This window comes from Colletes latitarsis, chromosome 10, assembly GCF_051014445.1.
Source record: "Colletes latitarsis isolate SP2378_abdomen chromosome 10, iyColLati1, whole genome shotgun sequence".
Classification (NCBI taxonomy): domain Eukaryota; kingdom Metazoa; phylum Arthropoda; class Insecta; order Hymenoptera; family Colletidae; genus Colletes; species Colletes latitarsis.
Genome location: NC_135143.1, coordinates 15,558,479 through 15,584,216, shown reverse-complemented (window position 1 = coordinate 15,584,216; position 25,738 = coordinate 15,558,479). Strand labels below are relative to the sequence as shown.

General features: G+C 42.4%; 2 protein-coding genes across 2 annotated transcripts in view; one reads left to right on the top strand and one right to left on the bottom strand.

The window, feature by feature from the left end:
• Nucleotides 1–19,951, top strand: part of LOC143346040 (uncharacterized) — a 153,037-nt gene extending 133,086 nt beyond the window's left edge. Inside the window, exon 6 of the mRNA XM_076773774.1 lies at nt 18,872–19,951. Within this exon, the coding sequence (XP_076629889.1) occupies nt 18,872–19,017 (146 nt within the window). The 3' untranslated portion in view covers nt 19,018–19,951. The remainder of the gene's footprint in view (nt 1–18,871) is intronic.
• The window catches only part of LOC143346039 (uncharacterized), a 214,352-nt gene that overhangs the window by 31,738 nt on the left and 156,876 nt on the right, over nt 1–25,738 (bottom strand). The window lies entirely within an intron of this gene.

Sequence of the window (25,738 nt, the reverse complement as noted above, 5' to 3'; positions counted from 1 at the left end):
TCCGGTGCTCCCGTTAACAAGGTAAACTCGCGAAAAAGAATTCTAATGACTTAGCAGATAGCTCGTTCATCAAAATGCTTGGTATCGCTTCAAACATTGTTTCAAACTGGATGTTCGGAATTCATCTCTTCCGTCTCTGGTCGTCCCAGCTGACAACAGAAAATTCTGCTCCCCCCGGTGTCGTTAAATCGAGCCATTCGATCCCGGTCATTTATCGGGCTCGTAGATCCGAATTGTACCAAGTGGCGACCGGAATCGTCAACACGGACGCGGATCGAAGTCTTCGGAAGCTTCGAAACTGGGGCTAAGCGATCATCGAGGCGTTTTGGGTTCGCCCTTAATATCCAGCGAGATCGTCGTCGAGAACAATGCTCGTGACAGTAAAATTCAGCCGATCAGACCGAACAGGATAATACGATCGCCGTGCAGCGTCCGGCTAGACGCTGCGGACTCTATCGATCGAATCGCGTTGTTAATTGCGTCGTTACGATCCAACGAGGCGAACGGATGTCCGGAAATTTTATCTTCTTTCCGACTCGCTGGCTCTGATTTCTCAATGCACGCCACGGAACACGACGAATAAAGGAAGACGAGAAATCGACCGGCAGTCCCGTACAGGGAACCTGAAATCGGTCGCAAGGAGTTGCCATCGAGGTTGGTGGATTCTGTCGTTACGCCACAATGTCATAAACTGGGATTCTTCGAGAACTATGCGTCGCTTTGGCCCTGTAAACCCCTTACTTAAAGCGTTAAGACTTCCGAGAATTTCACGCTGTACAGGGCGAAGCTAAACTTTAGGCGATCGTAAAGTGCAGATCTTTCCTGAGATTAGGTAGAGGAAGTGAGGAGAAATAGATGTTGCATGATTAGGCGAAGGATATTTTTCTGCCATAGGATCGACTCAGATTTTTAAACTAAAGTGACAGGGTGTTGACGAAAATGTAGGAGTCTCCTTCGGGATCAATTCCTCGCGTTAATACGAATCGGAAAGTCCTTTTCCGTTTTACAATCTGTGGCTTCGTTGCTGAGATATAAGCAGTTGAAGTTTGAGCACCTTTTTCTGCGAGATACGCATGTGCGATAAGCAGTCAGCTGATTGGGATACAAATGGCGCCCATCGAGACTCATGGGTAAACTTTAACTGTTCGAATCTGTATAACGAAGCTTCGGATTGCGAAATGGTAAAGGACTTTTCGATTTATTTTCTCACAAAGATCCTAAAGATCGGCATTTTTGTTGTTATTCTGTATATTGTATTAATTATCTTCAAATATAAAGATAAAAGAACGAAATATCTGTCCTAGATGGATGAGTAACTATTCCACAATGTAGAAACATTCATAGTACAGGATAGAGGAACGCCACAAATTACGTTTGGTTTTTAATTACACACAATATGTAACAGAATATGCGGTAGTCCATTTCTGTGTAATTGTTCGATACAGTTCTATTTCTCCTCTCTCTTTTGTTATAGTTAAAAAACCATGTGATATTTTTTCAATATTTTTTAAATATATTGATAACAACAAACCAAAGAACGAAAAATGTTATAACTTTGCAATAAAATGTTCAATTCAATTAAATCAACCAATATTTTCATTTTCACTGTTGTTTGAAATACCAATGAAATATATAATCGAGATTAATTAATGATACTTCGATACTCGTCGATGGATTCCCATGATTGACGCGTAACGATCATTCCACGGTTGTTTTCACCCGGAAATTCGTGCACTTCATCAAATCATCAGGATTCTAAAGGTAATGCGGCAAATAGAGTATTACTGGCTTCGTTAGTGAAGTATAGTCTGTAGTTTAAACGTGGCATTGAAGTAATTGTGTTGTTTAATGCGTCCCCGAATTCGTTAGAGCATGTGCGGTGATAATAAGGGATCCTTGTTGATAATTTGTTGCTAGCGAATGGAGACTGTGTAACACGAGCTGAGGGATTATAGAAATTCGCGAATTATTTGATGAATACAACATTTACTGGGTTGCGTTCATCGACATACAAGCCTCTTCCAGATTATTTTAGCGAAAAATAAACACGGAATTCGTAAAATTGAATATATTCTGTTTCGATATTTCGAAATATGTTTACTTAGTCATTTTTACGCAGCCTGAAACGAAATAATAGTTTGCGTACCTCCTCCAACATTTACATCGTGTTTTCAATCACGGTCTTTGTACGATTACGTTATAATTCCCAAACGAAAACTTTGTTAAATGATGTACGCCGCGGGTTGGGGGCGTAATAAATCGCGATGACGAGACCGTTAGCGGATTAATCGAAACAAACTAGCGATCGATGTGTTTGGAGTCGTTCTTTTGAACAGAGTCGTCGTCGTCCAGGATCGTCCATTTCGCTGCCGTGGCATGCAACCTCTAACAAAAGAATAATCGTAGAAACGGTAGACCGGGGTCCCGTATGTCTCGAGCGAAACGTAATAAGGCTAACAGCAACAATAACATTTATGGCCGTGCAGGCGCGCGGATCTATCGAGTCACGTGCGATCTTTCATGTGAATCACGCCACCCCCTTGACAGTTATGTGGGCTCCGCCGACCGTATCAGCTCCGCGCCGAGAAGCCAGCAAAGCGAGAGGGGCATGGGGCCGATTGTTCCAGCTGGAAAAGCAAAGCCGTTACCCTGTTACGGGAAATAGGATCGCGTCCCTAACTGAATCATTCCCCGCGATCTCACCGTCGCGAGGCTTTTTGTTTCCATGCTCCTACACCCTCGTGCAATTATATCGCGTCGCGGGTACGCCATTGCACGTCACCCATCTGCCCCGCTTATCTGTCATTCCTTTTTTCTCGTTATGGCGAAGCTCGACGCGTCTAGACGGCTGGGTGCTGGCGATTGGGTCCCTGGCATCCACGACCGTTTCAGCCGGGGATTCAAACGCATTTCTTGATTGTAGCATCTATAATCGACGACAGCGAAATTTGGAAGAGTAAATATTATGATACGAGGTTGGACGATCGACGAACGCGCCGTTTGTTTTATCAAATCGATGCACCAAATTAGTTCGATGTCCCATAATCCAGAGTGGTCTCGAAATAAACCTTTGATGCGACACGCAAACGTATAAAATCGTCCTCCAAAGCGCAGAGAGAATTCCTCTGTTGCGACAAAGAGTCTCGGTGTTCGACAAAAATTCGTCGCGTTTTACGAAAACACAGGCAGTTAAATTCGTGACGTGGGTTTTTCGGCTGGCGCGATCAAAAATGACCACACTGGTTTCATTCAACGCAGTTTCCACGCAACTACGTTTCCGCGAGCAATCCTCTCCTTTGTTGTGGAAAAAACGATATTCGGATCGAATCGAAATCTCATCGCGCGCACTTTTACGATTTGTAGGGGTTATTTCCACATGCCGTTGCCGGACAGCAGTATTCGAATCCCGCTGACTGGTCGATCGGAAAAACACGTTTCAGAGTCCCCTGGAATCCTTCGATCCGACCAAGAAAAAAGCCCGATGTGCTTCTTTGAGGGGATCTATTTCACGGGACCCGGCTCCCTGCAAAATATGTACACACGGGGAATCCGTTTCCGATTAGAATACAAGCAGCTTCGCGCGGCTCTCTCTCGGAGAAAGTTGAGGAATACGATTCCTCGAGGTATCTAAATGCACATAAATTTCTGTTAACTCTGTCTCTGTTTATATTTTAAAACGGTTAGGATATTACGCATCGGATCGGATCCCGTTTTATGATATTTCCACGACATTTGATCTTTCGTAGCGGGCGATTGATCGAAAATTGTGTCTACCGCGGATATTTCGTTCTCGAGAAAATCCACTTTAAAAATTGATGGCGCGCCGTCTGACTATTACTCGATTGTTCTACTTCGTTTCGTGTTTACACAGGACAGTAACGTGTATTATAAAGTTTATGTGATTTTAATTGCTTAGAGAATCGTAATATTAATAAATGAACATAGAAGTAAGCTTACTTCAATCTCGACTATTTCGAGAACGATTCCCTTTTCGATAGATTTTTACACGCAGAATCCCATTCTGTTCGAGTATATAGCGATTTTAGGTACAAATTATGTTATCAACGAATCGTAAAGGGGAAAATATCTGGGTCTGGTGCATTTTCACTTAAAGAGGTAATTTTTTTATATTTTATTTCACCTGGTATTATTTAAATAGCGCCCGTAACGTAGCCATCGAGTTATTTCTTTCGTTCACGAAATAGTCGGGTCACTCGTCTCTCATTTTCTGCAAAGTTTTGAGAGTCATTAATCAATGGAGAAATTAACGCTCTGGTTTTATTTAACGCTCCACTCTAGCCAGGAGCCGTACCATCGAGCCGCCATCGAACGGATATTCTCCTGTGTCATACAGGGTGTCCCGATTATTCTTAAAGAAAGTATTTTCGTTGCAAGTGTTCGCTAATAAAAACATTTTGGTAACGACGCTTCAACGCTTTCGACGAACGGTCAAATGTTATTTTTCGAATTTGAAATTGGCGTCCTTCTGTTTCGTCACACCCCGTATACTCACACGTACAGAAACGCACTCAGCACGCTCGTAATTATGCACTCTATACCGGTGCACACACGCTCTATGCTCATTTCATATACGAAATTTCATCGAGCTGCCCCTCGGACGTTTCAGTCCAATGAAGCCTTGCATTTTCGCACTTTATCCAGCTCATCCATTTTTCTCCCTCTTTTCTCCCGCTCGGGCTCGACCATCGTAGTCGCTCGGCCACCCATCGGACCGCAGACTCCTTTTTTCAATTTTAATGCACCACTGATATCAGCTAACGCTAGAGACGAACAGCGACCCCTGGCAACGAGTGATTTCGCGACTCTTACGATTTTCGACTATCTAAGTCATTGAGGTTCCAAAGTTCACACTACGTTTTAGTTTAGAAATATTTAAATTGAATAAAATTTTATTTTTGAAGACGGGCTTTATAAAAGCCCCTGAAAAATTGCAGCTTTTCAACGTCGTCTGAAGTGGCTGGAGAAGTCAGTATTTCTAGCGAAAATTGAACGAAGCAGGTAATAAATTGTCCATTAACCGACGGAAACAACTCGAAAGAAACATCCTCGACGGTTCGAAACCTCAAAATTCCACCGTTTCTAGGAAAATGAATCGGTCTTCGTACCAGGCGGAATCAATTTGACAGCCCAATCCACGGAACACTCGAGAACGACGTCGGTGGTCGAGGGTGAGGCCGGATGTTGCAACGAGGGGTCCTCGTTTACGAGCGGGCTGACTCATCCCCCAGGACGTTTGTCGCCCTCGCGCGTATCCGTGGCTGATTCACGCGGATTGGGTACTTACGGTCCCGTGGAAGATTTCATGGTCAGTCAACCGATCGTGAACACGCTATCAAAGTTCGATAAGACAAACCAAACTTTTCTCGTAAAATGGAGAAATCGTAACAAAGATGGGTAGATGAAGAAATCTTGATGGTTGGCTCAAGAGGAAACAACCCCCTAACAAATATCAATGAAAACAATTCCCTAACCAGATTTTTAGAATATATGCTAAAAATTATTAGGTACACGGCACACTGTAGTTTTGTACTAATTTAATACAGATTCCTAGAATACTGTAGCTAACGTTTACCTCTGCTTCGGGAGCACCCAGTATGGATTAGTTGTTGGACCACTTACAATCAGGAAAGCTTCAAATTCTAACTCCCACTTTCAATAGCTATCGATGCATCCAACGTTAAGGCTAAATTACAAACACACGTGAATAGAGTCGGACTATGGGGACTGAGGGCCAGTTCTCTCGAAAGGCAAACCGCGTTCCATCGTCGCGATGAAGAATGCAAGGCTGCGTTCGCGCAACGAGCCCCCGCCATTAGTAAATTACTTTCTCTGCGGAAAGCCACGTCCCTTTGCACCGCGGGTTCTCTTTGCCTTTAAGTCTGGACCTTCAACCTCGACCACTGTTCGAAATGACACAGTGTGAATTCCTGTGATCAGTCGTCCACAGGTGAGCTACGGATACCCCCAGCCAGTAATTATCCAAGGATCCAAATTCTCCGGGACAATTACTCAAGGACGGACTTCAAATATTTCGCCGCTATTTTCTAAAGACTAATTGTGTTCTGACAGTGGTCGTTGGGAAACATAAGTAGCTCGAAATGTACGCGAGTAGCTATGCAATCAGAGATTCCAAATACGATGGAAGCGAAATTTGACACATTTGGGAGGGACAGAAATGTTCAATTCAAGTATCATTGCCGTAGCTCGAAATATATACAAGTGACCATGCGATCGAAGACACCAAGTAGTCTCGAAATAATTACCCAGAGACTCGGTGCTTGGTTCTAACGTACCCAAAAGGGGGAAGACGGTTGAAAATCGATGAATGACAGGTCCGAAAATCAGAAGATCAAAGAGACTCGTCGACAGTCGCGAGTAGCTGTCGTCGACAGGCTTTGGTTAATATTCATCTCCAGCTTACGAGCGCGCTGGCCGTTTCTTCGGTTCCGCGAGAGCCGATACCTCTTCTCCCACGAAGGAGAGTCCTCTCTCCGGCATTTCTTTCTCCGGTTCTCTATCCCGTGAAATTCTCCCTGGAGCATCCTCCCGCGGCCCCTTCAGCCCGTCCATCGTCGGAATATACCCAAGGCATTATCAATGCGAGGCGAGTTCTCGGGCTGCACTTTCGAGGGTATCCCGGAATAGTAAGGAGCAACGAGAGTGCTGGCTGCGCGCTTCGACATCGACGAAGGACGCCGAACTGAGTGTGAGAACGAGGGAAATAAAGTGTAGGCATGGGGGGGGGGGGGGTAGGAGATAAACCGGGACGGAGCAAAGAGGCCATAGAAAGAGCGAGCGGAGAAAAAGAAAGAACTATCTACTTCGATTAGTAACTCGGTAACGTAAGCTCCGTCCGGCGAGGCTGTTTTTCTTTCGTCCTGGAATTACGAGCGCAACCCGGCTGCAAGACGGATGGGGATTTAAAGAACGGAGGATAGAAAGAACCGGGGCTGAGATATGTGTCTAAGGAGAATGCAAATATGGAGATTTATTCTCGTCACTGGGCCGAGGAAATGCGTTTAATGCGATATGCACCGACGACGATCGCTGGCGTTCCCGGATGTTGGATCGACGCCGATTCTTTGATAATTAATACTTCCACAGATTATGTAGCCTATACTTTTCGTTGGAATATAAAGAGCCGCCAATTAAATTTTCAGTCGAATCGAACAAAAATAGTAAAAGTTATATAGGGAGATCACAAACACGCAGATTTTGAATTTTCCATTAACAATGTCTCGACTAGGATACCAGACAGCGAAGGATTTATTCGAAGAGTGAAAAAAGCGATTTTTTATCGCTTTCAAAGCGTACGAAACCGCTATGGCGATTCTCCTATATAATCCCCCCGTGCGCGCGCGCGCGCGAAACGCTATAGTTGCAAACGCTTTGATGGGGCTGACCGTCGCGCGGTCAGTACCCGCTTCGCTTGTCAATCAAAATGAAACAATTTGGGCTACGCAGCGAACTGGGCGAGTCGATGGATTTGATTGGACGACGACAGATGGGTTACGAGAGATATAGAAATGAATTTTGAAAACAACACGCGGCCGTAGAGGCGGGACTCCCGTTGAAAAGTCGGATTGATTTTCAACGGAAACCGCTGGCGCGTGCCATCCGCGATTTACGGGGGTGAGGGTTCCGCTTGAAAACGGAAGTCCACTCGGATCGTCGAAGCAATATTTTTTAGTCTCGAGCTTTAACGCTTTCGAGTGTCCTCGAAGCTGCTTGGTCGCCCCACCGAAACGAATTACTTTTCTGAGAGCTTGGATGTTTCATCGTTTAATAAGGGGTTGCTTAACCCCTTCGATCCTGGCGACTTTAGACGATAATAGACTATCAGTATTTTAATGATTATGCGCCATAGTGACATCCATAGAGAAACAGATCCAAAACTTTGGATCGAAAATTTGCAAAATGTATAACCTGGGGGTTTCAATTAATTTTCTGCTTGTACTTTTAAGAGCTCATTTGTATTATTATTACTTCCGGAAGATCCTCGTAAATCGAAGTAGAATGAACATATCAAATTTTATACACTCGATCGAACTTTCATTACGAATAAATAGCTGCACGTTGAGTTTATCGACTACCCATTATTCGAATTAAATTTTGCCTTTATCGTGGTTCATCGAAGCCAAACAGAGACGCCTTATCGCTGAACCAGCGTCGGGAGACGATGTTCGTCTTCCGGTTAAAGTGCTTATCCGCGCGACGAACGATCCCGCGGGCGTCGCGACGACTAACGCGATAAACCGCGTCGCACGCGTAAACGCTTCGACGTATACCCATCAGCGACGAAGCACGTTAAAGCGAGCAATCGATAATCAGGATGAACGACGCCCTCGCCTAGTCTAGCAAGGCAGTCTCTCCGTTTCGTTAAAAAACCCCATCCCCTTTCTCCGGAAACCAAGAGATCGTTATCAAAAATTTAGCCCTTTCAATAGTAAAGTAGAATCACTTTGCGACGGGTGATGAATGTTTATATTTTCTGGGATCAGCGTAGATAAGAGTCGATTTTAACAGTTGGAGTCATTAAGGGTGGATGCAGACTTTCGCGAAAACTTGTTTCGTGTCGAAAAAGCAATTACAACCGGGGCCATCGAAATTGTTATGAAGAGAGAAAGCATCGTCGGTGACGACGTGGGGCGGGAAAACGAAAAAGGGAGAACGTTGATGGACACGAGTCAACCCCGCCTCGTGTTGTCCCCGTTCAGCAAATCCCTGTCATGTTTCTGCCCGTTTCAGCCAGTTTTCGAGCCGGCTGACTGCAATCGCCGGAACCCGTTCGTACACACGCGCGATCCATCGACCAGCGCGTTATATAATGCGTTGTATCCGCGGGCGAATACGTTTTGACAAGCTGAAGAGGCCTCACGCGCTCGTCCACCAGTTCCTTCCTCCCTTCGTCAGAATGGGAAGGGATAACGGAGAATGTTTCGAGGCTCGAGAGCTCGACGTTTCCGAGCCAGCGAACGATTGGTCGGCCGCCAAACTGCACGCGCTAGACGCAGTTTCGATTTGACGTTTCGCGGCTCGCGAGCCCCCCAAACAATCCCCCACGGGCACGGGTTGCATTGTTGCGTCGCATAATTCGCTGATAGGCGGGGGAGAAAACATGTGGGCGAACGACACGTCGAGCTGTCGACGCGTCCGACCCGACGTTAACGGATTTTATTATCAGAAATGGAATACCAAATAAATTAACCGTTCAAACCCCACGCCCGTACCTATTCGGAAACCTTTGAATCAAACTTGAATTATCGTATCTTCTTTTACAACATCTTTTCTATTTCATAACTTCTGTGAAAATAAATAAAACTTAGGGAGTCTATAATTTCACAATGTTTGGTGAAACGTTCAACTTATGAATCATTTATGAATGATTTCTATTGTTCATGGAAGATAGCATAATTTTTAAAAGGCAATAGAATTTTTACTTAAAATATTACTTTACTTAACGTAATTGTTCCGTTACTAATATATAATATAAGAGTCGTTTGAGAGTTTCAGTGTGGAAAAGGAGAACCGCGTCGGATTTACCTGGTTCTAAGCTTGGTCTGGATAATTTTCAGTCGAGGCATGGGCGGGCGACCGAACGCGATATCCCGGATCGTATTAACGGTCAATTTTCGAAAAAGTCGCCGCTGGGATATCCGTCGGACGCGATCGCGGCAATTTCTCACGTTCCGGATGTGAATCATCGCTGGAACGAACGGCAATAATAATTTCATGGCATCCTCGCGCAAACGAGCTTCCATTATTCAGCGCGATCTTTGATAAATTTCACCGGACTAGCCAGTCGGACCCGCAGGCTCGGATGGAAAATATCTCGTGGCAGTCATCTGACATGAAATAATTCCCTACGATGTGAAATATCGTCATCCTCATAATTAAAAGTCGAGGATGCAACTCGCGGGAACCATTAGTCCGACCTAGTAGCGAGAGTTCCTCGATCCTGCAATTATTTCCGCGAAAAACGGATATTTATATTCGCTCGCAGGACACGCTCGGTTGTCGCTATTTATTCCGTTTTACCTGTACTTTATGATCTTCGTGTGCGCGCCATTGCAAACATAATACCGCGTGGTTCAAACACTTCGACCCGCGCCTCCCGTTGCTCGTCATTTTTCAACCCTTCGCGATGCGACGGGAATTCTACTGCCCCGTTTCGCGCCCGACGGCCCGTATTTAATCCTAGTTAGGAATTCTTATTCGACCCTCAACCTCATCAACGCGGGTCTAAAAGTCAATCTTTTCGACGAAAAATAAAAGTGGACTTCCAAATAAAATAAAAATAAAATAATTATTAGACTTGCGTCGACAAAATTTACTTCATGGGCTCGTATGTACTCCCAAATAATGTGAAAGAATTACGAGAAAATACGTATTAAATATTTGTGGCGTCGCCTCCCATGCTCGCCACCAGAGGGGTTCGCGCTCTCACAAGCGCTCGACCGAACCCTCAGTTGCTATATGTACATATCTCGATCGACTTCCCAATATCCCAGTCGTCTAAGGCAGGGTCTGCTAGAAAGCCTTACTGACGAGTCCACTAGCAGGCCCGGACGAAACGCGCCCCCTCCCCTTTCCTTTTCTGGCCTCCTACGAGGCCTATATATTTATTTAAGGAAAGGTCTTTGTCGACTAATATTCGATTTCAAATTTTAAAACGTGGAACGAACGAATATAATATTAACAACGTGAACGCTTCCATAGTCGATACCCTTTAAATTATTTAAAATTCAGACGTGGAAATAATCGTTTGCTTGCGAATAATCGGTACAGGACGGTTATATAAACAAGGGAAAATCGTTTAAAGTTTTTCCTCAACGAGACCGGTGGCCCGTATTGGCAGCTAGTTGGATGGCTGCCGGGACGGTTGACGTCGACGATGCGAGTTATTACGTCGAACAACAAGGTCCTTCATGAAATCTCGTTAGATCTCGAGCTTTTTTTACGCGGAACCGCCTGCTAGCGACGTCGCAATCTGTATTATCGCTCTCTGGACTCGCTAGCGCATCGCGTTCTCTCTACCTCCAATTTAGCCGCCTTCGTTTACTATGGCGGATGAAGGATTAATTTAACGCGGTTAATGGCTTCTACGAGGATATCTTCGTTCCTCGATGCGGCTCGAATTTCGTTTCGTCTCGCCACGGTCTTCCTTTGCGACAAAACGTATGCACAGTCGGGCATATTTCTTTCTTTATTTGCCTTAATAAGACGTGCAATATAATTGCACGATAAATTTGGTCTAATATTTTAGCACGGCATTACCGAGAATTTAATGCTTGTTTTTAATTCTTGTTCACTATTAGTATAGTCTCGTTTTGAGAAATATTACCAGATTTAAAAGAACATATCCGAAGAATGGTGGTTAATTTTCAGGCTCCAGAGGTACGGTCAAGTCTTAACAACTTGGATCTACTTTCTCAAATCGTCCCAGTAATAACCTAGATTGGATTATACTAATTTTCAGGATTAACGTTCCGCAACGCATTAAAGGCGCAGCTCCCTGATATCGTATTTCGTTTCTCGTACAGGTTCGTTTAAATTTCACGGCAAAGACCGCGCTTATTAACCGAGACTAGCGAAACTTCTTTACACGTATTATTTTAATGACCGGGATTTCAAGCTTTTCTCGCTCAGTACTGGTAACTTATTAATTCAATCTAGGAAATAGCTCTCCGGCGAAACAGGAAGTCCACGAGCGAAAATAAATTCAAACGCCGGGAAACTTGTTCGAAGCACGAGAACCTATTTTACACTACTGCTTTTCTGCGGCAGACTGTTCACGAGAAAATTCTTCTATTAATAGAGAAATTCGCGTAAAAGAGTTAACTGGACTACGATTCTAATCCTACAGAAATTTTGATTTTCTGTATTTTTGCGAAAATAGTATAATATAGAAAATATTATAATAATTCCACCCGGAAAGAACATCAACAAGCTCGATGACTCTGGGAATATAAATTGACAAAAAATTTATTACAACCGTCTAAAAGTTTCCCCTCGATCCACATTATATTTAACAAAGAAAGTTTTGATCGACCCGCTTTGAATATTTCATCAAACTTGTTAAAACTATTTAAGAATGTTGAGTATTTATACGATAGAAGGCATCATTAGCGTTTAATTTATTTCTATAGATGCTTCGGCAGTTGGATAACGGCCCTGTTCCGTATAAAAGGTTGAAAAACAAGAACAAATTCTAAGATACTTAGCGCAGAGGAACTCTACTCCGATAAAAGGAACTGAAAACGTCCATCGTGGAATGCAACGAATGAAAGGGGACCGGTTAAAAGAGCCAAACCGTTTGCCTCTATCGCAGAAGAGTCTCGATGATGACAGTGTCGTTCCAAAGGATGGAATTTGATAGTCTTGGCCCAGAGAATCCTCTCCAATTTGATTTAACCGCGAGCTTGAGCCATCGATCGAACGAATCGCCGGAAAGATTCGGCGTTTGAAAATCCTTCCTTCTTTATGGGTGCTGTTTTACGAGTTCCGCTCGTATTTTCCTCGTCATCGAGCCGCGCACCTTCTCGCAATGGCAGTACGCGCTAACGAGTTCAAGAATTTTGCCATAGAAACCCAAATCGGATACAAATTTGCCACTTTGTTACCCAAGATACGACTCTAATATGGAAATTGGTTGACTAACAAGCTCGAGAGAGACTTACATCTTTAGTTTCGTCGTAACAATCTTATTAGATTCCTAATTCGTATGGTATATTTTATATCGAAGCGGTTTGAAATGTTTTCTTATCATTTTCAATGTGAACGTCCTGTAGAATTTTTGTTATATTTACGACCTCCTTTAGGAATATAACAGAATTGCTTGGTCGTTACGAGTATTTCGTTGCAAATTGTTCATCTTAGTTTCGTTTGAATATTAATATATTATTACTTGATCACCGAAGCAGCGAACGTTTAATAAATATTTTGAAACGATTAACTATCGTCGTTCTATCGATCTAAGCAATTTGGATGTGAATTGCCAAGCAATTTAGATGTGAATTGCCAAGCAATTTAGATGTTAATACAATTAATTCCGTTTCACTAGAGCGTGTCATCGTCGGTCTTGCTATCAGTGTATGCGCGACTCTAGGACAAAGCGTTGACAATTGAACGCATTGTCAAAATGGCGCGCCGAAATTATTATTATTACTAAACGTCTTCGCTAGGCATCTTCGTACAAATCTACGAACATAGAAGACTTATTAATTACTGAAAACACCATGTTTCAAAATCTTTTTTTGTAACACATATACACTGAAAGATAATTTGAATGAAATCGAAGGTATCGAACGACAACGCAAGATTAGAAAATCACGAAATAAAAATATCGTGAAAGTTTAGAATGCTGTAATAAGAAAACTCGATGTGAAAAATCGAGTTTGACGTTCGGTCGTTCGCAGCCATCGTTTTTAATTTCGACTTATAAGACCGAATATATAATTCATCCGCGTCCCTCCCACGATTCTCCGGTTGGAACTTTTCCGCCCGACAATGGCTCCAGTCTGCTCGTTTCCGCGGTTTTTCTCCTACTCTGATTTTTTTCTTTCTTAGCCACGGCGATCCCGCGTGAAAGTTTATTAGCCCCCGATACGTATGGACGATAAAAGGGGTTGGTTTCGAAGGACGGTGAATTCAACGGCGAGCTAAATATACGACGCTTCATAAACCTCGAATCGTGCGCGGGTTTGGCCAGGTAGGCGGGTCACTGTTTCCGTAATGAACGATACGGGAACGCCTGGAGAAAAACAAAACAGAGGACGCCGCGAATCGTCGACGATCGATATTCGATTAATTGGATTTCGTCGGCTGACGTTACTTCCTTTTTTTTTTATTTCATCGTTCTCCACTTTTCCGTTGACGCGAGCTCCTTCTCCCAGTTTTGGTTTCGCGTTTCCGGTCCTCCGGTTCGTAATTGTTACCGTCAGTGGTTTGGAATTTCACTTTAAAACGCAATCTGTTTCGATGAAATGTTTCGTTAAACTCTGTACTTCAAACTCTTAGGAGAGAATCCATCGTTTCGGAGTGTGTTGAACACAAATTTTGCCAGGTAGAATCATCCCCTAATATATTGGAAATTTAATCGCGTTTCTGATACTCTTGTCACCATTGATCCCTCATTTTTTATCAACACAGTACAATTTATACACGCAAAAAGGAGACGTTTATTTAAAATACGTGTAACTGTGCAGCCTTTAAAAAAATTGTACAACTATAATTTTTCAAACACGTGACCACACAGAAGACGATAGTAGACTGCTAATTGGACGTTGGTAGAAAACAAACGTGACGCGGTCCAGTTGAATTTTCCGTTCGTGAAACTTAACCTGAAATTACCCCTTGCAATGTGTCCCTGATTGCATCAGTCGAGGTAAATAATGGAGAAACGAGAGAACGGGCAAGACAGAAGTGATTTTCGCGACGCGAACGATTCGATTGATCGCGTCTATGTTCCGAGTTTGGCACCGTATTCCCTTGTATTGTAATTTCGCCGGTTGATAGTAATGCCCGTTTGTATGTAAACGATTCCCGACCGACGGAATAATTATTAACAGACAGTATCGAGCAACGGTGCAGTTTAAATAGTCTCCGGTTAAAATGGATCCCACTCGGGTCCCCGAGCGGATAACCAAATGCCGCGACCGTAATTTGTGGCATAAACGGCAAATTGGCCGATTCGAAAATATAAAAAATTAATACAAAGGGTAACGTTGGCTGACACAGGGTTTTAATACAGAACTTTCTCTACTTTCTTCAAATATTATTAATTAAATATCGAGTACAAAATACAAAAGGGTGGGCCAAAGATGGCACACTGAATATTTTAGCAAAACACGTCACGACGAGATACAGGGAAAATGTCTGAATTATTTCCATCTCGTTATCCCATGGTAAGACATTTATTCTCTTCCCTTTTGCGTTGTACCTATTAACCATTAAATTAGATTGTTTCCCAAGTAATCTCGGATTTTTCCGAGAGACTTTAACCAGCCATAACATTGTTATAAAGGATCTTTTTAAATCCAACGAACTGCCAACAGATTCGAGAGACTTTTGCTAACGAGACGCCGTCGGATTTATTGTATTATTTAACAAATCTAGTTTCCCGAGAGCGACGAACTTCCCCGACGGTTGTTTTCAAAACTTAACCTCGGAACGATACCGCGGCGCGAGGTGACCAGGAAAATAGCGAATTTCAATATCCACCGTCCGGGCGCAATCTGATTCCCATGATTTTCTCGTTCCGTGGAAATCAGAGGCGGCTACTTACCCCAGCGACCACGATGCCATGCGACATCGAGTAGCCAGCCAGCATCCGGTAATTTGCTTTTTCCCCTAGCTGGCCCGCTCCTCCGTCTCCGCCAGTTACTTTTCTTCTTGCTTGAGAATTTAATCGCGGAACCGCGACCGTCTCCTTTAATGCGATTCTTCGCCCCGGTTTGCTTCTTTCGCCTCGACCGTGTCTCGCTGGAAAAACGCGGACGCCATTCTTCGTCAGCTCGTATTTTAACGCGACGCAAACCATATTCCAACCGGTTTCTCCGTTCCTTGCGGACGTGCGACGCGATCACTTTCGTAATTACTATCGAAGAAAGTCACCATTTATTTTGAAAAAGACATTTTCGAGATTTCGGGGGATTCCAGAATCCCACCCTTAGAAATTATAAATGGAAATATTACAGATAAGTAAGGTATCCAAAATCAAAACGATGGATTTCTCCAGTTAATCGAGGGGTGAATCCGCGAGTCCCGAGAGTCTGAGTCTGTTTGCAAATAATTTAAGTCGGAGGGTTGAGGAACAGCGAACGGACGCAACAAAGTTCGCAAAACCGGGTCCATACTGGTAGACTTGGCAAGGGAATCGTTCCCGGAAGCTCCAGGGTACACATTTTTCTCCGAACTAACGAGCAGCCCAGTCGTGCCTGCTCCAGCGATTACTCAACTTCTTATTGTAATTAAAAACGATAAAAACGGTCCGCAAGTTCATTACAGCGAATTTATAATTGGAAGTAGTCTCGACAGAGATTACCAGGGGAACGCGATAGTGCGTTCCGTAGGAACCGTAACCGAGTTTGATCAATAACCGCCCGCTTCCGGAAGTCCGCGACAAATGGATTTTCGATATGACGGCGTCGGTTCTGAAGTATCTCGAAATTAATTCCTCCCTTCAAATGAGCCACGAAATTTGAGCGTCGTTACTGTCGCGCGCGATGATGCACGGTTTTCCCTGCGAAATAAAAATCTGTCGGCGATTTTATGCTAACTTGAAATAATTCTGAATCGATAAGGGAAATACGAAAATGGTACTGAACGTTTCGGAATTGTCGTGCGTCTTTAAAAAATTACGTTTTCCAATGTGGGTTAAGTGCACAATTATATCGTGTTTGATCATAGCTGGTTCTTTCTACTTGCGAAATGAATTTCGTTTCGACTAGCAAATAAAATTCCACTTGTAATGCTTCGCGTTAAGTAGATATTATTTAGCTTCGAAACATTATGTAACCTGCTGTCCGATAAGTTTTCGAATTGGAAATATTCGAATTTTAAACGCGTATTTCGCGTATAAAATCAATATTTTCTCGTGCGCAGCACGGAAAACAGTATATAATTGTATTTACCGGAAGCTAAATTGAAAAGTGAACTGATAAATATGGCAAATGTGAAATAATTGAGGTGAGGTTAAAATGTGTATGCATTTAATTAATTCGAGTTTGAAAATATATTATTTAGTAATGTGAAAACCTCGTCGACTGCGAATCACAATTTAATTTACTCTACGGCAAGGGGGAAAAGATGTTCGATTTATTTTCATAATTTTATTTTAAATGAAATTTCAAAAATGAATTTATGTTTTCCGAGCTGCTGGTTTTGCATCCTATTTCTTAAACTTATGCTTCAAATATTCGCGGATCTAGCATTTCCACGGTCCTCTTAAATATATCTTTTAGATCATTCCTTCGGCTACCTTTTCGAGCATAAAATTCTATAAAATTTATTTTTGGATTCCGCTACATTTTCTCTTAACAATAGATAAGGTTCTCACAATAAAAATATTTCGGTCCCTTAGCTGCTATTCTAGTGGCTATGCGCTTCCGGGAAGAAGAGTTAAAGGTTTCAGGAGGTTGCTGAAATTTATACGATCCCTTTAGAATACTTCTGAGCTTCGCATAAAAAATTGTTCGACGTCTATCGCTTCTAATCATTTTTTTAAAGTGTTATGAACTTTGCAGTGCTACACAGATTTAAAAAATATTTAAAAATTGAATAATAAAATCATATACATGATTTCACAATTGTTCAAAAAGGACAGAAATATACATGTACAAACTATTATAATTTTATGTTTGATCGACTCGATAGAAAATGACTGTTAAATATTGTTGAGACATTTAACAATATAATTCAACCCACGAAATTTAAACGAATATTAGTTACCTGGTGATTCGCGATCTTCTGTTTTCGAATTGTGTTTCTTCCAACGCGAAATTCATATCACCGAAGCCATACGCCTCTTCGTAAATTTTGGACGACTCACGTTGCTCGAAATACATCGAATGATACCCACGACTCGGATTTCTGATATCTCTATGCAGCCCAGTAACCAAATACCATGGAAAGAACCAAATTTCACGATTCGAGGGTACGCGACTGACGTGTACGGTTACCAATTATGAAAAATTGCTATCTTGAATTTCCAAAACTTCGAAATGCCAACAACAATACGAGAAAACCAAATATGGTATCGTTTCGCGCCAAATAACCATAATGAAGAATAATCGGGAATAATTATTATTTCCCGTTTCTCTTTTATACCCCATTTTTCTTCCGAATATTTTATTAACGATATTTTAAAAAAGCATTAATTTTTTAAATAAATAATAATAAAAGACCATCGGTGAAAGAAAAGATAGCAGGAGCATTAATGTTTTATTAATTTTTTCCACGAATGGAAATTTGTCTTCGTTTAATTCTATCGAATGCATTCTAAAACCAAGACAAGATTTTCAAGTCCTAATTAGAATATGGAATCTCCCGACGATAACAACGTAATAAACAGAGAATCGATATGGTCGTAAACTCACGCCAGTATCGCTGCAAAGAAAGCGAAATAACATCGAATCATTAGCCCGATCATCAATTCTCACTCCTGTTTCGCAGTGTCGTTAATTTTACGGTCCAACTTTGTCCAAACTATCCTGCTTCGTCTTGAACAGAATTTCAAACAGCTTCCACGAGATAATTTGAAACAGCTGCAGAGAAAGTTATTGCCGATCGCGTCTGTTTTCCGTCGACCAACACTTTCCAACGCATACGTTACACGAAACGCCATTCGCATTTACACCTTTAACCACAAAAGGCAAATATACTAATCGATCTAAATAATACGTTACAGCCTATAAGAAATAGAAGAAGTTTCTTTATTAGGAAGAAAAAGACGACATTCAATTATTTAATTATTTGTAAGTGGTAACCATAATTATCCATGGCCCGATTAGGCACAAAATCTAATCAGACTTTCAGATAAAAATGTAGAACTTAAATATAAAATTTCGATAAAATCCATTGAGCCGTTTAGACGCAATCGGTATTACTAACATGTATAGTTCGGTCCAGCAAGAGTAAGACTCGAAGCCCAACGCGCGATATATGCGTATATAAAGAAACAAATATTATTTTGATAGAGAGAACGTGATCAGGGAGTCTTAGAATGTGTTTTCCCATAAAAAAAGTTGTTCAAAATTTATTTTCGATTATAATTGTTATAGTTTGGAAATGAACAGGACGAACTCGATCTTTTTAAGCGTTCTGATCGTTGGTTTTCTTTATTTGTCAGGTGGAAACAACTCTGCCGGACAAAACTTGACCTGGACTACCGCGACGACGATGATCCTGGCGATGCTCGTGTTCCTGTTGTCGACCGCTACGACGGTGACCCTTTCGGTGATCAGCGCATCGGAGCTTGTCCCCGCCAATAGGTAGCTCGTAGGCATCTACGAGGACACCGCTGCCACTGTCTGACCCGATCACATCGTCCATGTAAAACCTAGTAGTCTAGGGCTTCCAGTTATGTATGTTACTATGTATGGAGTAGATAGTCGAATAACAATGATTTTTATTCGAGTGGGCCTGATTAAGCGGGAGGATGGCGGGGACGCCCTGAGGGTCGTACTGATCTCGCGACACACGGTTACTTTAAACTCACGTTATAATTTTTCATGAGAAATCGTTGAACGAGGTGCACGTGCAAACGATCGGATCGTTTCGTCGTCGAATCGTCCGATTTTCTGGGGCTACTAGGTGAACACTAACACGCGGGAAATTACACGGTTTCGCGTGTCGACTGCCACGCTGGATTCGAGTTCGAGTCATGACACCGCCTTCTTGGACCGCCACTTGTTTAAAATCCCTCCTCATCGGGTAAGCGAAATTTTCGCCTACAAAATGGGGTAGATTTCACTCGGAAATAAAGAATACGAATTGGAAATTTATTATACGATCGACGTGGCAGTCAACGCGTTGAGAAATAAATAAAAAAGAAAAAACATCGAAGAGGGACACGTCGGGTGAGGGAAAGATCTCTCTTGTCGGGGATCGAATTTTCATTATAATCCTTCTGTACGCAATTACAACCCCTATGAAACGCAAAATGCTTGAACGTTATATTTTCTTTTCACGATTCTTTTGTCGTTTCGTTTTGTAATTCGTTAGTGACCCCAGTGTTCACCGAGCGTCGAGGATAGATATACATACTACAGGGGTAATTAATAATAACTGATATGATTAACGTTAGCGCAGCGACGAGCGGCGTTCTGCTCAATATCCGCTCCTTTTAAGATGTCTAACGAGGAACGCGACACACCATAGGTACCGATTTGTAATCTGTACAAATTGTAATAAATTACCATACGAAGTATGTTCGATTACGACTCTTCCACTTTCATTCCCCTGTTTATTCCTTGCGAGGTAAGTAATTCTTCCTGCTGTTATTCTTGAAATTTTTTGTTCCTTTTGAGAAAAGTAAAAAAAGACACGAGGAAAGAAAGAAATTTTCCTAGTAAAACGACGAGAGAAAGTTAAGTCAGAACCACGAGTTGAAAACAAAAGTATTAAAATCAAAGTTTCGAACGTGTACTTCGCGGTCCCCTATTTTCAGTTCAAACATCGAGTATGAAAATTATGCAAGCTAAACCACTGCCAGGGGGCAATAAAACGAGCTACAAAAATGCAGTTAATAAATACGACGAATCGTCGTAAATTTAATAATTCGATTTAACGAGTAGATAAATCGTCCCCAACTTTTTCAAAGCAATTAGGGAATTGGGGGGAGGGGGGGTAGAATCGCGTGGCGGATTTTTCAGATATAATTCATGCCCCCCCCCCCCCTGGAAATATTTCGACGTTATGATCCACGTAGTAGGAGTGCACTTGAGCGTTGTACGAGTGGCCGTGCCAATTTTCAGGGAACGTTCCTTATTGAATCAATCTCGAGACGGGGTCAAAAAGAGTGACGTTTCGGATTACTGTTACCCGGAAGGAAGTTGGTGCGGGTCACGATGCCACGGAGAAGAATCGTTTAACGTCGGGTTAATTGGAGGGCCGACTTAATACGGATACGAAACCGGAGCTCGAGGTCTAGCATTCGGATTAATTCGTTAGGAGAAAAAGTGTATCGAGGTCGTTTCCGAAAGTTTCGAGCGCTCACAAAAATTCTTCGACCGAGTTTTAAATTCGTAATGGAATAATTATATTTCCACCCTCGGTTCTTGCCGTGATCTTTGGTTTGCTTCTTGGTGGGCAAACTTTAAATTGAAAGAAATTCAACGTAACAATGCACGATATTGATCGTACGTAACGGGTCTGACTACTACTCGTTTGTTCTTCTTGTATCAGTATCAATACATATCACTGAAAATATACTCAGAAGACAGTTCAATTTGATGGAAAGAAATAATACTATATCACAGGGAATATTTACGAACATCGATGCAAGTAGAAATATTAGATATTGGTCAGACGCCTGAGATTTAGTAATGTGTCTGACTATTATTTGTCTTTTTCACTTGTCTCAGTGTCTGTACAAATAAATGGAAGTAATTAATCGGAAGATAGTTTAATTTGATGTAAATATATAATACCATATCACTAGGAATATTAACAAATCTCGATGCAAGTAGAACTGTCAGATATTGGTCAGGCGTCCTAAACTTGGAACTTCAAACTCAAGGTTCTCGAAAACGAAGCCTCGTACGACAACATTGTATCACACATTTTCCATTCGCTTTTGCATAAGAAATCACTCTAAATCAGAATTTACCACCTATCTGTACTCAGACTATATAAATAAAAGTTTCAATTTTCCTGCAACGATCAAATCTCTACTGTACTCTATTTCAACCGATCGAATATTTTCACAAATTGTTGATGGTCACTGTCCACCGTAGAAAACCCCTCAAAATTTTAAATTATATCCAGACGTCTGAAAATTCGCTTACGAGACATTCGGTGAGTTTCATCGAACCGGGGATTACGAGAAGCGTAATAAAATTATTTAAAGCACCGGTTTCTCGTCAGGTGGACGCCGATCACCTGTCCGCCATCGAGTTAGTCGGACAGAGAAACCGCCGTTCCGGTTTTTATGCCTCGATACTCAACTTCGAACAGCACGCCGTCGTCGAATTAGGTCGCTCGTATCCCAACTTCTTCGCGAACGGTGACGCTGGCCGGAAAGTGGGGAGGCGTGAGGGGGTGGTCGGAAAAGAAAATGAAAAGGTAACGGCCAGCACCGCGGAATTGACGTTAATCAAGAGCGTACGGAGAGCGTCGTATAAGGGAACAGCCCAGTCATTTGGTCCATCTGGCTTGTCGACGAAATTAAAACTCTTGTTTCTCTCACTCTCTTTCTCTCTCTCTCTCTCTCTCTCCCTGTCGGTATTTCCGGTTTCGGCACGCGTTTGCCGTGGCCAGCACGTGGCCGAGCCACCTCGAGACGTCGTGACGTGCGCGGACGCCTAAAGCTTGATTTAGACCGCCCGTTCGCTTCGAGTCACGTTGCTTTCCAGCCCGTTATACGTGTACAATGCTAATTCGAGCCACCACCGATAACCCCTACTGAATTTTAATGCGGATATTTATCGACCCACCCGCTACTGTATTAGACGGACCCATTAAATCGCAGAGGGAGAGGCTTCCCTTGATTACGCGATAGCGCGAAATAATTGCGGCCATTCAAACGTGTTTAGCTGACCGTTGGTCGAATGAAAGGCCCCGATGGCTTCGGGCGCGTGCTGAATCCAGCTGTGGCCACTGTGTTCTTCCAAAACACCCCCGAAAAAATCACTCGATAAAGGTCAAATGATGTTTGCACGTCTCCGATCGTAGGTGAGACGTTAGATAAATTTAAGGGATCCATTTAATCAATGGAAAAACGATACTCGAGATACCAAAAGATTTAAAAGGGGTGAAAACAGTTTATGAGCATCTAATAACCCTGACTTCAGTCCGTCAAAAAAATGTATTAAAATAGGTAATAATTACGTGGTTAATTATGGTTAGTTGCATAAATTCAAATGAAGAGACACAAACAGTACGAGGCTTAGATTAATGCAGGAAACGAAATAATTGTGTGATTGCACTGTTGTCGTCTCGTCGGGGAATTAAATTTTCAGTTTCGATATCGATCTATACCGGGTCGATGGTGCAAGTTGGATCATGTATCTGGGCAGCGATCTGCGGTGGTAGGGTCACCGTTCCAGCATCAGAACTCGATTCACTGAGCTCTAAGAATAATTGATAACCTTAGTTCGGAATAAACTTCCCACGGATAAGGTGTCCAAGAGCGACGTTCGCGATAAGTCGTGTCTCGAGGCATTCGGGCCTGTCCTTAATACCCTCTGAGAGATATTAATTCGCCAATTATCGAGGTCCCATAGCGGAGTGTAATAAACTCTCTGTCCAGATTATCGATGCGGATTAAACACGGAGGAAAGGCGCGAAGTTCCTCGGACGCAGTAATCCATCCAAAATCCTTTCTAGCCCAGACGAATATTAGGTTCTATGAAATTCATAAAATCTTATCAATAATCATTTCTCTCAATAATTTTAGTCTCTTGAAATTTCTAGAAAGGCGATGGACAAATATAAAAACGAAGATGGATAACAATCGTTATTATTATCTTGAATTCTGTGGTAAAATTCACCTAGTCTACGAAGAAGGTTGAATAGGGGACTTCGGCGATTTTCGAGCCGCAGATTTCGACCAATTAACAAGCCGTAACGAGGTCGCGACGAGAGGATCGAACCGATCGACAACGGGGTCGAATTCGTGGCTGGCACATGCGCCCAGAGTTTTAAATGAAATTAAAATCGAAACACGGATGAGGTAAGTTCGACGACTACAAATTCATTAAGGCTTTAATTGACATCGAGTAACTTTGTTACCGTGTAACCGGGAATGAGTAAAATAATTGGAAGGCTGGCCGCTGTATCCAACGGGGTTCGAGAACCGACCAGCTGTAACGACGTCAACGAAGAAAAACAACAGCCAGGCGAACGACGGACGGAAAAGTAAATCATAGATCGTCAACAAGAAACGGAACCATGTAGAAGAGAAAATAAAAGGAGTCTGGGTCGCGAAAGAATATTTTTGTTTAAGCTCCCGTGTCACGGATCGGGAAATTTCAATAAAAATTAGGGGAAGAGAGGCTGAGATAGGAGACCTTTGATTTATTTTCAACGATTCGTCCAATCTGTGCTACGGATCGAGTAGCTCTCGAATCTCGCGTCTCGTTAGAGATCCCCCAACTAACGAAAACGTTAAGAACTTCTTCGCCGCTGGTTTTCGGATAAAATGATATCGTAGAAAATACTTCTAAAAATCCGTGCAGGATAGCGGGATAACGTGAAAGCTGAATACACAAAATTCGATATTTTTTGTATAAAAATGAAAAATATGGAATAAAAGCTTTCCGCGCGAGACTTTATTATCGTGAAAATGGATGTTCCAAGTTTGATATTAAAAAACTGTGTGCTCAAAATGTGATTACATTCGCGCTACGAACAGAAAGGGATCATTTTTTCGTATGATAAAATTCAAAAATGCGATGTAAAAAATTTGTTATTCGTACCTTTGTTTTCAAGGAAATTGGCTTCACATTGAATTTCCGTTTTCTTGTTGATGTTTACGGCTACGGAAAAGTGGAAACTGGAAAATTGCGAGTCGAAGATTTTCGGATGGAAAAAAGGGAACAGCTTCGAGAAACCAGCGTCGAATGGCAGCGACGAAGAGGTGAAAATTTTTCATCGGTGCGCGTTCAACTTCTCGGGTCGGAAAAAACTTGGGACGCGGAAGAAAAAACGCGAACAAAGGAAGGGAAACTTGTGGCGGCGAAGGAAAGAAGTTCCCTAGAGCTACCGACTGATAACTCGCAGCCTCCATAAACCGGAGGGAGTTACGACAAATATTTGTCTTCTCGCTTTTTTCCGCGGACCGCTTCTGCTCGCTTCGCTTCGATACTTCCAGCGAGCTCCGTTTTCCTTAAGGTTCCGTGGACTCTGGCCGTCGCCTCCTACGAGAAAACAGACCATCCACCCTTCGGAAAAACTATCCCGTTTCGAGTAACTTCTGCTAGAAAGGGAATCTATTAGCCACGAAGCCTTCAGATTTTTACGCGTTGCCGAAGATACGGCTGAGAAATACTTTATCGACAACCGTTTCTTCCTCCATGCACGTTGGATTCCATTTACATGGGTAACTGAAACCTCTGGAGCCTCGATTTTAGGCACAGTTTTTATTTTAGAATCTGTTTTGGAAAATTTCATTGCAAGGTTTCTTCTTCCGTAAGATTCCATTTATAATTAATGTTTTAAAAGACGTTTTTTTGACACAGATTCCGAAATATTTTCTACCGAAGAGACAAACTGCGATATTACGACGAAATTGCCTCTTAAAGTGGATAAATATTACCCGTGTATCAGTGAATTATTCGACGAGTAGATCCCTGTAAGAAGGTGCATAAATATTGGAAAACGGTACTTTACAGGGGAGCCATATTTGTGAAGACAAGCTGGCTCGCGAGCCCGGAACATACTAAATTCAGATCACTGTTATTTCTACTTACAGTTGGAAACTGTGTAAACGGTTACACGCAGATTTACCGTCAACTTTTTAACCACCTTCCAACGAATAAATGAGGGCGGTTTCAAAAGACATTTTTTAATATTGCGAATTGTTACGTTTGACACTGTTTCTGTGAAATGGTATCTGAACCAATTGTTTACCTTGTCAAAAGTATTATTGAATACTTAGCGTCAGTCGACAATAGGGGATGGTTGTGTAACAAAGATTGAACGTCCATCGTACAATTGTGCTTGTTACGCGAACGAGAAGTAAAGAGAAAATGGCACCAAAAGTGTCAATACTTGCACCAAGGTTCATTCATCAAACTAACTGTCGCTTGTCTACACCGTGATCCAGATTTTCAACTCGGAAGGGATGAAATTTATCCGGGAAACGAAGACGCCGCGACATCGGCTCCGCCTTAACACCCTCGCGCGATGACTCGGGTCATTAATTTGGAAACGATAAGACGCGTCCCTAAACGCTACCAACTTATACTTGGGCATGAAAATTCGATAAGCACGTCCAACGTTAGGTGATTAATTATACGGGTCTCAACGTTCCCCGCGTCGATTTCTGTCACGA